The sequence below is a fragment of the Heterocephalus glaber genome, unplaced genomic scaffold (assembly GCF_053883595.1).
Source record: "Heterocephalus glaber isolate CG9 unplaced genomic scaffold, H.glaber_assembly_v1.0 deba00001004, whole genome shotgun sequence".
Lineage (NCBI taxonomy): Eukaryota > Metazoa > Chordata > Mammalia > Rodentia > Bathyergidae > Heterocephalus > Heterocephalus glaber.
Window position 1 is genome coordinate 9,319,299 of NW_028258179.1, and position 12,890 is coordinate 9,332,188.

General features: G+C 44.6%; 1 protein-coding gene across 3 annotated transcripts in view; it reads left to right on the forward strand.

Annotated features, from left to right (window-relative positions):
- The first annotated feature begins 6,012 nt into the window (after nucleotides 1-6,012).
- The window catches only part of Rbm44 (RNA binding motif protein 44), a 52,607-nt gene continuing 45,729 nt past the window's right edge, over nucleotides 6,013-12,890 (forward strand). For all 3 annotated transcript variants that reach the window (XR_002390451.2, XM_004868392.3, XM_021247393.2), the window contains exons 1-2: nucleotides 6,013-6,101; nucleotides 10,317-10,407. Coding sequence is in view for 1 of the 3 variants with exons in the window: in XM_004868392.3 (XP_004868449.1) it covers nucleotides 10,332-10,407 (76 nt within the window). In the remaining 2 variants the exon portion in view is untranslated. The remainder of the gene's footprint in view (nucleotides 6,102-10,316; nucleotides 10,408-12,890) is intronic.

Sequence of the window (12,890 nt, forward strand, 5' to 3'; positions counted from 1 at the left end):
GGGTACCTGGCTGGCATGGAGGCACATGCCTGTAATCCTAGTACTTAAGAGGCTGAGGCAGGAGGATCTATTCAAGTTTGAGCCCAGCCTAGGCTACATAGTGAGTTCAGGGCCAGCCTGAACTACATAGTGAGACCCTGCCTCAAAAAACTAAAAAAAAAAAAAAAAAAAAGAGGGAACCGGAAGTGGGGGAGAGAACAAGCTAGTGCGTGCATGGCCAGGAGTGTGCAGGGTGGTGAGGTGGCAGCTCCGGTGGTCTCGCCAGGGGAAGTGTCACAGGGAGGGTGACATTCGCACTGAACCCCGAGAGTGAAAAGCCTTGGCCAGGCCACCTGGTGTCTGCAGCAGACTGTCCAACAGAAATGTGAGAGGAGCCACATATGTAAGGAAAACTTCCCTAGGAGCTTGTGGTGGGTTAACTAGTGGGCAACTTGGTGCACCCAGCTGAACCGAGTCAGCAGGGTGAGGCGTGGAAGACCCACCTGAGGATTGTGGCCAGTGCTATAAAAAGAGACCTGGAAGGGAAGGGCATGTGCTGCTGATTTTCCTGGAGAAGCTTGCTGCGGACGGTCTTCCTGATGCTAACCCGGCTGTTCTCATTGTCAGAGGAGCTCAGGGCCTCACCGTCACTGGCAATGGCTGCTGTTCTCCTCAGAGGAGCTCTGGTCTTCGCCTTGAGTGTTGCTTCCTGGCTCCAGTGCAGCTCCCTCAGCCTGTTGCCACAGAGCCTTCACCCTATGCCCGGTGCCGGCTTCCTAGCTTCCACCACTGGCCTTGGGCCTTCCCGCTGCAGATCCTCGCTACGGACTCACAGGAGACATCGGCCTGGGCTCTGGGCCTCTGGCTGGACTTGTGCAGGACACTGCCGTGGGATCCAGGCCCTCGGCTGGACTCTGGGGGCTCTAGTGTGCGGACAGATCTCTTGCACTCCTCTGCATTTGACTTTTTGGATGATTATTATAAAATGATTCTGTAAATGATGTGTCCTGTATTAAATCTATTCCCTTGCAGTCTCTCACTACAACATAGCTACACTTAAAAAATTAGCAGGTTGGGCCGGGGATTTACCTCAGTGGTTCCGCCGCCTGCCTTGCGAGCACAAGGACCTGAGTTTGATCCCTGGTACCAAAAAAAAAAAAAAATTAGCAGGTAGAATTCATTTTAACATTTTATTTAACTCAACATATCCAAATAATCATTTCATTAAGTAATAAACATTGAAAATTGTTAATGAGACATTTTACATTATAACAAATTTTCAAATCCAGTATATATTTTATATTCACAGCACATTTCACTGTGGATGCTGTTTTTACCAGGAATAGGAAATCTGTGTTTAGATTTCATAAAATTTGCAGTTGAAAACATTGATTCACATATATGCACTGTTCCAGACACATTCACAAGTTTTCCAATAACTAAATTAGATACCCAAAACATAACTTTCCTTCAATAATGGTACCCATGTTGATAAAAAATTCGTTCCTTGGGCCGGGGATTTAGCTCAGTGGTTCCAGCGCCTGCCTCACAAGTTCTAGGACCCGAGTTTGATCCCCGGTACAAAAAAAAAAATTGGTTCCTTTTTTGGGGAAGAGTTGATTTGACTAGCAAAAGGATATCATTTTCAAAATGTCATCCAAAAAGTTGCCAGGTGTGGTGGCACAGGCCTGTAATCCCAGCACTCAGGAGGCTTAGGCAGGAAGATTGATGTGAGTTCAAGGCCAGCCTAGGCTGCATAATGAGACCCTGTCTCAAAACACCAAAAAAACAATACAAAACACAGTAAGTAAATTCATGACCTCTTGTGCCAATTCAGGATTAACATCAGATTCAAAAAGTTGGCATAGGGCCGGGGATTTAGCTCAGTGGTTCCCCCTCCTGCCTCGCAAGTGGAAGGACCCAAGTTCTATGCCCGGTACCAAAAAAAAAAAAAAAAAAAAGTTGGCATAAACGGAAAGCAGCTCTCTCACTCAGTCACTGAAATATTCTTCAAACTTTCCCTGTAAATTTTTGCAACTAATTTCCATAATGTTGATTATAATGAAAATCCTGCACGTACTGATTTCTGTGTTTAAGCCACCATCATTATTTGTAACTTGGAAAGTCTCCGTGTCCACATCAGTCCTCTACCTATGTAGACTGATCACTAACAGCCAGCTTCTTGGATCTTCGAGTTCAGCTCATTCGTGTGTAACTGCATGAGGAAACATCAGCCACACAGCCAGTATTTTACTGGAATTACTGAACTTTTGCAAGCACCTTTAAGATCTTGAAGTTAACAAAAACAAATTATTTGTAAAACTGTTTTGACACAATTGATGAACATTGGCAAAGAACACAAGATCATTAAATTCATCTTGTGCTTCAGCAGCTTCATGAACTGGTGATTCGTAGCATTTGCGTGTGTATCCTAGGGATTTGAACAGCTGCATCTGTGACTCTCTTTATACATGACTTCAGAAAACAGCAGAGCTATTTTCAATATGTGTCACACGGTGAGAGGAAGCAACACAGGAGACATCAGTCTTTTTTTCAGAGTGCGAAGACCTGGCATTTGATCCAGTATATTTGGGGCACCAGCCATCCTCATAGAAACTCGGGCTTTCCTGAGCTAGCAGATTTGTTTTTCTGCAGTATTCGGCATAGAACCCAGGCCTTCCCACTGAGCTACATCCCTAGCTCTTTTGTATTTTTTAAATTTTGAGACAAGATCTCACTAAGGTGCCCAGGCTGGGCTCAAACTTTCTATCCTCCTGCCTCGGCCTCCCAGAGTGCTAGAATTATAGACCAGGCCCAGCTGGAAGCCATAGTCTTTTAAAATTTCATCTTGGAAGTGGCATCACTCCTCAGATTCCAGGGCTCTGTGGTGGTGGGGATTAGCTCCACTTCTTTTTCCTTTTTTTGAATTTTATTTTGGAGAGAAGGTCTCTACATAAGCCAGACTGACCTCATGTTTGCAGTCCCCCTGCCTCAACTTCCTGAGTGCTGAGACTACAGGTGGGTGCCATAGCTCCATTTCCTTTCTTTCTCTTTGTTTGTTCATTTGTCTTGTTTTTTTTGTTTTTTGGGGGGGTTTTTTGGTACCAGGGATCGAACTCAGGTACTTGTGCTTGCAAGGCAGGCGACAGAACCATTGAACTAAATCCCCGTCCCTGTCTTGGATTTTTGAGGCAGGGTCTTACTATGTAGCCCAAGCTGGCCTCAAACTCAGCAGTCCTCCTGCTTCAGCCTCCTGAATGCTGGATTACAGGTGTGCACCATCATGCCCGGCCATAGCTCCATTTTTTGAAGTTAAGAGCATCAACGAATTCAGACATGTCTTTTAAGCTACCATACTATGTATTTACTGAACATCTCTCCTAATGTGTTCATTTTATTATCTTAAAAAATATTTTTGGAGCTGAGGATTTAGCTCAGTGGCACTGCACCTGCCTGGCAAGCGCAAGGTCCTGAGTTCAATTCCTAGTACCAGAAAAAAAAAAAAAAAGAAAGTATTTTTGCAGTTCTGGGGATGGAACCCAGCATCTTTAAATCCTTTTTTTTTTTTCAGACAGAGTCTTGATATGTAGTTCAAACTGGCCTTGAATCTGTGGTGACCCTCCTGCCTCTGCCTCCTGAGTGCTGGGATTACAGGTGTGCACCACCAGTTTTAAACCAAGGCCATCACCTCTGCTCTTCCCAGATCTCTGTAGCTGCTCTTCACCAGAGGCTGCTGCATCCCTCCCCACTGCCCCTCCTCCTCTGCCCCATCCTGGCCACCTTTGTGTGTCTGCGTGGTTTCTACCTCAGCTCCCTGTCTCTTCAGAATCTGAAACTTTATTCATATACTTATTTGGAACCTATTAAAATGAACTGAAGTGTTTCAGTGTCATCCCTGAAGACAATTTAGCAGGTATCAGTGTCACTTACACAGCCCACAGGAAACATTCAGATGAACACATCATGACATTAGAATGGCATGAAGGAAAGCCACCCCGGGTGAGTCCATCTGCTGACACTGCCAAGGGTCCCATGAAGGAATCCTGAAAACCCCTAAAATGTTACCAGAAACCTCTGCAATAGGCTCCAGTCTCCTGCTCAGTGTACAACACAAGCCTGAGAAAAAAAACTAAAAGACAAAATTAAGAGACAGAAAGTGGGGTGCCAGGACAACCAATGTCAGTTCAGTCAACAAAGGCACTGGCCAGTCCAAGCCGCTGATTTTTCCTGGTAATCAATGGGGGTAAAGGTGAGCTTCATGCAAGGGCAGGATTGTGTGTAAAGATGTGCAGTCCCTGTGGTTTGTATGGAAACTAATGGAAGCAAGGCTCATAAAGGACAAGATAATACCGTCTCGAATTAGGAACAGAATACACAAAATATGTGGTTGTAAGTAGAACACTGTCCTTCTAGTCAGAAGGTTTTAGTTGAGGGAATGGAATTTGGGTTCGAGTTCCTCTGACCTCGACACATAGGCTTTGGACAGACTCACTTTTATAAACAAGAGAATTGTGGGTTTGACTCTTCCCAGCCTGCTTTGGGCATAATTGCAGTCTCCCGCAAGGAAGCCTCTTAGAGGGCCGGTGAGCTGGCCCCTGCCCCCTTCCCTCCCCAGGCCCTGCTGTAAACACCACTATCTTGAGGATCCAGGCCCCCAGCTCAAGTGTGGTCTGGGCGGGGCTGGGTGCCCGGGTTGTGGAGACCAAGTCACTACCAAGACATCACCTGTAGCCCTGAGTAATCAGTGAGGCCCTAACCCCAGAAAGCAGGCCCAGACGCCTTACAAACCCCACCAGGAAAGCGCCCTCTGCTGCCACAACTTCCCAGCCAGATGGGCCCTAGGCAGCGAAGCGGTGTTCCAGTGACATGGACGAGGGGGTCCCGGGACACCCGCCTCCCACTGCCGTCAAAGCTGAGGTGGGAAAAGTGTGGACTGAGGTGCGGAGGGGAACCCACCTCCCCTCCCTGGATTCTCCCACATGACTGCAGGCAGCCACACCTCTACCCAGACACAGGGTCAGACTCAGCCCAACATGCAACCCTGGCGCCTGCCCACGGAGCAGACTTCCAACGCCATAAACAGCAATTGAAACAAAAACTACCTGGTATTTCAGGAAGAGGGGATCATTTCTAAGGCAATGAAATATTTCTGAAATAAAATATCATGAACACGAATAAGGGTTTTTTGGGGGTGTCTTTCTACTGCGTACTAAGCATCTAAGAGTACAGTTCAATAAACAGAGCTTAGAACTACATAGCTATGCTAAATCCTTTCCAGACCCATATTTCTTTTGATTTTAAACAGTTTTTCTAAATAAAAAAAAAAAAATCAAAGTTAGTGCAAAAACGAATCCACAGTGAAGAAAACCCCGATTTCAATACAGGGTCAGTAGCAGTGTGTTCCATGGAGCCACTTTAAGGCCAGAGGCAAAAGGAGAAAAGCAAACAGGAGTACTATTTTGGATCCCTTGCCCGTCTTGGATTTCTTTCATGCCTTCTGACTTTTCCAACGGTTGGGTTAAAATATTGCCCATGTGGCTGCTTGGGAGTTTGGGAGTGGCCCCTACTCCGCAGTCGAGGCAGAAACGCCTCCGCCTGCCCCACGGCACAGCCGGGAGCGGACGCCTAGAGGCCGGGGCTTTGCCTTTCTCTTCTTCCCTTGCTTCCTTCGTAGAACTGGGGGCGACCAGAGAGCCTGCACACCGAGCGGCATCCCGGCCCCTTTCACGTCTTTTCTGTTTCAGACAAGCTCTAGCTCAGTCGCTAAGTCTCCCGGGCTGGGCTCGAACTCGTGGGCCTCCTGGCCGGCCGCCCGCCTGCTGGACGGACACGCGCTACGGCGCTGGAGCGTCTTCCCGCCACGCCGGCAGCAAAGCAGCCAGGCGCGCTCTCCACGCTCCTCCCGCCAGGAGCGCCCAATCCGAGCCTCGGCCTCCTTCCCGCGCTTTCGCTCCGCACACCAGGCCAATCACCTTGCCGCCCGGTCCGCGCCGACCAATAGGAGTGCTCCCCGCCCAGCGGTGGGCGGGGAGCCGACGACCGTTACCCGCTGGGCCCCGCGACTGCCCGGGCCTGCGCTCGCTCCGAGGCTGAGGCGGCGGGGATGACGGCTTTGCTGCGAGGTGAGGCGTCGCCGGGCTCAGGTCCTCCTCGGGCTCGGCGCCGAGACCCCCGGCCGGCGGGACCCGTCGCGGGGACACGCTCCGACCTGGGCCGGGCGGCGGGAGCGGATGCTGTCGGTCCCGTGTGCGCGCCGTGCCGCGGGTCCCGGAAACCCGAGGGTCCGGGCGGTGGGAGAGGCAAGAGGGTCTCCGGCGAGGTCCGCCCGCCGCCGGCCCTACAGCTCGCACTGACGGGGAGGCGCGCACGCCCCGGGGGCTCAAAGACAGGAACCAGACCGGGCTCAGGGTGAAATCGTAAAAACTGAGAAAGGACCAGGGCTACGGGTCAGTGCATCTCAGTACTCAGACCTCAGACCTCAGTACTGCCCACGGGAGAGCGCAGGAGCCCCGCGTGCAGAGCGCCCGGCCCGCGGGGTGGACCCGGGCGCGAGGCCGCTCCCTGGCTGGCGCTGTTGCCAGCTCCGGTCAGACTGAGGTCGGACTAAGCAGGTGGGCGGGACAGGGGAGTCCTGGGCCCTGGCTGGGTCCTGGGGCGCCGTCGAAAACGCCGGAGGAAAGAGCTGGGCAAACGGGAGCTCGGAAAGAGGCTGGAGAGGAAAGGAGCCTAAACCGGAGCGGAACTGCTGGGTAAACGGCCGTCCGGGCTAGCGTGCGAGGGATCGCTGCTCTCCAGGGTCGGCCCGCTCGGCCTTCCCGCTTGCAGTCAGAGGGCTCCCGTTCTCCCTATGGGATCGTTGCTAACACGAATCTGCTCCTGTGGTTGCACCCGACTGGGTGTGAGGTGGTAGCTCCTTCTGATTTGGATTTGCATTTCTGTAATGCACAGTGACCTTGAGCATCTTGGCATACATTTGTTGGCCATTTGTGTATCTTCTTTGAAATGTTGACTGAAATCTTTTGCTCATTTTTAAAATAAAGGGTTTTACTTGAGTTGAGTAATAAGAGTTCTATATTTTGGATAATAGACCTTTATCCGGATATAGTATTTGCAGTTGCATTTGTGATATTGAGATTGGGGGAGGGGGTACTGGGAATCGAACCCAGGACCTTGTGCTTATGAGGCAGGCACGGTGCCACGGAGCTAAATCCCTGGCAGAAGGTTTTCCTTGTTGTTGTTTGGTTGTTTGTTTTTTGAGACTGGGTCTCACCATGTAGTTCAGACCAGTCTTGAACTCACTACGTAGCCCAGGCTGGCCTTGACCTCCCAGTGATCCTCCTGCCTCAGCCTCCTGAGTGCTGGGATTTCAGGCATGCACCACCATGGCTCTTGAGGGGAAGTTTTTAATTACATTATAATAATTAATTTTACAATGTAATTTTACAATATAATTACAATATAATTAATTTCTTTATAGATTTCATTTCCTTAAGAGATATAGGAGTGTCAGATTGTTTATCTCTTGTATTTTAAGAGGTTGTGGTTTTCAAGTATGCCCATCTAGACTAATATTTATGAGCTAAATTGTTTATTATATCTCTATTATCTTTTTAATGTCTGTTGGTAGGTTCTGTAGTAATACTCCCTTTATTATTTAGGATGTTGATAATTTGTTTTCTCTTCTTAGATAAGTCTTGAGAAGTATTCATGAATCTATACATATGTCATTTTTTGTTTTGTGAGGGGTCTTTTGTTGTTGTTTTGGGGGGGGGGGTTGAGATAGAGCTGGACTCAAACTCTTGATTCTCTAGCCTAGTCTCTGAAGTAACTGGGATTACAGATGTGCACCACTGTACCTGGCTTATAAATTGTATACATATTTTCAGTAATCAATTTTAGTCTTTAACTATTTGTCTATTTTTATCTCATTTACTTCTCTTAATATTTCTATCCTACTTTCTTCAGGTTTAATCTATTCTACTTTTTTAGTTTTTAAAGATAGAACCTTCAATCATTGATTTAAAACCTTCCTTTCTTTGTAATATAAGCATGTAAAGCTATGTATTTCTCTCATAGCCGCATACCACAAATTTAGATATGTGGTTTTTTCTTTTCTTTAGGGGGTGGTACTGGGGATTGAATCCAGGGCCTTCATATTGAACTGCATCCCAATTTTTATCATTTTGAGACAGGCAGCTTACAGAGTTGGCCAGGTTGGGCTCAAAGTTGCAATCCTCCTGCCTCAGCTTCCCAGAGAACTCAGATTACATGTATACACCACCGTGCCTGGCAATATGTGGTATTTTCATAACTGTTGAGTTCAAAATTTTTCTTAATTTCCGTCATGATATATTTTTACCCATGGATTATTTACAAGTGTATTATTTAATTTCCAAATATTAAGAGAGTTGCTATCTTTTGTAAACTATTTTTAATTCTGTGGTAATTCTAGAACATACTCTCAGGATATTTAGGCTTCTGGCCATGATGGAGTAACAGACGACACTGGATTTACCACAGTGCTGTTAAACAACTTAAAAACTAGCTCCTGTGTGTGAGATAACTGTTTTATGACACTGGACAGTGGAGTAGTGTAGAACTGATTTGTGAGGAAGAGGCAACATCTAGCCTGAGCACTGTGATAGCCAGGCTTCCTCTTTGGAAGCACATTGCAGGCCACGGAGTAAGGATGCCAAGCAAAGCAGAGATAGTTTGAAGTTCAGAAAGCTGTCCAGGATCCCCTTGAGATTTGTCAAATACTAATGTGTGTGTGTAGTTAGAGCTTATGAGGCTAGTCCAGACTGTCACCTTAAAATAATGCACATTTCCTCTGCTCAGAGTGCTCTGCTTAGAAATAGTCACCTGGCAAAGACTTGTGAAAATGTGAAAGACTTGGGGAGCAGGAAAAATGTTGGCTTTTTAAGTATTTCTCAGTGTTGTAAAACTGTAGAAATATCCTTTTCTTAAATCCTCTAAAACTGCCTATTTTCATTATAAGTGATAAACTAATAAACTCTATAACATTTTAATAGTTGTCCTTAATTTCACTATGTCACATAATAACTACATTTAAATTTTAAAATTAAGGATAATGCTGGAGTAAGTAATTTAGATCTCCTATCCATTGAAGACAATTTAACAAGGTAGATGAATAATTTTTAAACCTCCTTGAAAGTAGGTAAAAATTAATGAGATAAGGAAGAATTACTAGGCCAGTTTGGGAAAGAATGGAAACCCCTAGAAGTGAGCCTAGAAGTAGGGAAAACTAAGCCCAAATAGATCTTCTAATTTAGAAGAAGTAACAGAGAGGATAGACTATGCTTTGGAAAACTTAATGACAGTAAAAGATGGGAACCAGGTAAACTATCTCTTCCCATATGCTTAGGATTCCAAAGACTATGCCCTACAATTTAAGTAAACCAGCCCTTTCATAAACTAGGTATCTGGGCAGCCTAGAAAAGTCTCAGATTCTGGTTTGAGTAAAGGGATTCTAGATTACTAGTTCCTTATGGCACCTAACAGTAGCAAACAAAAATTCTCTTTGAGGGAAGATAACATCATCCTTGCATTCAGGTTATTTTTGTGTACAATTTATCAAATACAGTATGTAGCATATAGTCAAAGGAAAACCAAGAACTTAAAATGACACCATGAGCAAGAAAACGGTAGACAATAAACAGCATCCCTAGTCCAAATCGCAAATGCTCAAAAATTTGAAACTTTTTGAACAGGACATCACTGCTAACAAAACCTTTAGACTTTAGAACATTGTGAAAATTTGGATTAGGGGTGGTCAACTGATGAACCCTATGCAAATGTTCCAAAATCTGAAAACCTATGAAAATAACATGTACTGGTAGTTTGTTCCTTTTATTACTAGATGATACTCTATTGTATGGATCCACCTTATCTTTGATTTTTAGTAAGTGTACATTCTGGAAATATAGGGGTCACATTATTGTCTTTAAGACTGTTTCTTTACTGACTTTTTTGATGAACCAAATTTATTATTCTTTTGTTTTGTTTTGGTACCAGGGATCGAACTCAGGTCCTTGCGCTTGCGTGGCAGGCAGCGAAACCACTGAGCTAAATCTCTGGCCCCCAAATTTATTATTTTTTGTTTCTTGAAAGTCTTAAAAGAATGTCTTGCTTGTTTTTCTGTAGCTACCAATTCATGATTTTAAATTCTATTCAGATGTTCTACTAGCTTTATCATTGGCCCTATGATATTAGAATTCTTGACTATAACTACTACTATGTTAAATTCCTCTCCAATTTCTAATAGTTTTTTAAATACAGTGCCAAATATAATAGTTCAATATTTATACTTTTTCTAGAATATTCATCCTTGAATGATGCAGGCCACTGCACTGGTGGAGATGGCTTCTGGTAAAGGCTACCATAGTAGTGGAGAAAACCTCCAAAAAGGTAAGAGTCCAAGTCAGATGTCTTTTCTGGGAGGGGAGTGATGCTAGATGCTAAATGTAATTGTGCTAGACAGTTCAAAATAGACTTCAAAAATATGAACCTGGGCCGGGGGTTTGGCTCAGTGGCTCTGCCACCTGCCTTGCAAGCACAGGGTCCTGAGTTCGATCCCTGGTACAAAAAAACAAAAAATAAAAATATGAACCTAAAACATTTTAATCTAGAGGAGAGAATATAAAAGAAATATTCAAAATAAAGTAAGAAAACCTACCAAATATAAAAATATCTTATGGTGCTATAATAATTAAAGCTATAATAATTAATACTGTTGTATAAAAAGACAGTAGGTTAATGAAACAGAATAAATAGAAATAGGGCCTTAGAAAATTATGAAACAGAACCAAAAGAATTTCAGAATACAATAAAGATGCTATTTAACTGTGTTAGTAAACTTTCCATCATTGTGGCAAAACCCCTGAGATGAACAACTTCAAAGAAATAAAGATTTCTTTTCACTAATGGTTTTAGAGGTTCAGTCCATACTGAACTGAGTCCATAGCCTCATCATTTTGGACCTGTGGTAAGGCAGAGCATCATGGTGGAAAGGTGTGGCACAGCAAAGCTGCTCATCTCAAGGTGGCCAGGAAACAGAAGAAAGAGCAAGGGGCCAGAGACAACGTACACCCTTCAAAGGCACATGCCCCACAACTATTTCCTCCCACGAGACCTATCTTCTAAGTGTCCACCATCTCCCAATAGTGTCACCTGCTGGGGACCAGGCCTTCAACACATGAGCCTTGAAGGCTATTCCAAACCCACACTACAGTATAACAAACTCAGAAGACAATGGGAGATTCAGCAAATGATGTCAGGACACTTGACCATATATTTTGGAAGAAAATTAAGTTAGATTCCTAACTTATGCTAGAAAGAAAAGTTAATTCTATACAGTGTAAAAAGGCTATTATATACACACTGAGAATAAATTGTAGGTAAATATTTTTTATGATTATGTAATGGGGAAGACCAAAGACACAAAACTCAAAAGTTTTAGGAGACTGATCCATTTAACGAAATAATCTTAAAAACGTTGATATGACAACATACTATAAAAAGTTAAGAGAAACAGATGCACGCCTGTAATCCACCTACTAGGGAAGCTGAGGTAGGGAGATTACAAGTTTCAGGCCAGCCTGGGCAACTTAGGGGATGCTGTCTCAAAATAAAAAAAATAAAATGAAAGAGCTGGAATATAATTGAGGGATAGAGTGCTTTTCTTGCATATGGAAGCCTCTGGGTTTGATCCCCAGAGGATCAAACTGGAGAAAAAAAGTTTAAAAATAAGCAGTAAACTAATCCACATGTTATAAATATCAAAGCCGAAGAATTAGTATTCAGAATATATAAAGAACTCCTATACAGATCTCTTTTATCTTCAGCCCTGTATTTATAACATCTTACTAAACATTGACATTTGGGTCTTTTATTACTAACTTCCAACTCCCTTTTCCCAAACCGAACTCTATCTTGCTCCTCCTCCATCTTGCTTTTCATCTTCATCCTCTAAACCTAGTCCTCATAAAGTCCCTATTTAGCCCTGAATATTCTCATTCAACTCTAGTCACTTCCAAGTTATAAATCTTAGCATTATCTTAGAGTGATATTTAAGCATGTAGTGGCCATTTCATAAGTCATGAAATCAGTTTAGCTGATCATGATAAGCTTTTTGGTACTGGGGATCGAACTCAGGACCTTGTGCTGTGAGGTAGGCGCCGGAACCACTGAGCTAAATCCCTGGCCCATGATAAGCTTTTTAAGTGAACCTAGACTATTGCACATAGCACAATTACTGGGATGGTTGGTTGGTTTGTTCTTGGTACCGGGAATGGAACTCAGGGACTTGAGCTTGCCAGACAGACACTGCACTGCTGAGCTACATTCCTGGCCCTGCAATTACTGTTTCATAAAATTTTTGTTTCACTTGTGTGTGCGCATGCCTACTGAGTCATGATATAAAACGTATTTCTAATTATGGTCTTAGTTAAAAATGAAAACCACTGCTCTTTGTCTTCCCCTTGCTACCAGTTCTAATCTGCTGCCAAGACTTGTCACTTGCGGAACTTTTTTTTTTCTGAGAGGGTCTCGCTCTGTAGTTCTGGCTATCCTTGAGCTCACTATGTAGCCCTGGCTGGCCTCGAACTTGTAGTGATCCTCCTGCCTCAACCTCCTGAGTGCTGGGATGCCAGGCGTGCGCCACCACACCTGGCTTTTACACTAGCCTCTGCTCCAGTCCCACTTTTGCACTCTGGCATAGCAGCCTGCCTTTCCTTCTCCAAGCTTCATTCTTTCTGTTGCCTGAGCTGGCTGCAGCTCAACTCCAGGCTTGCCTTAGGATAAGAGCCAGACTCCTTACCACATCGTAAAAGGCCTTTTTCAGTCAAAGATCCCTGTCACACTTCTAGAGCTTTTTTACTCCTGGCAAGCTG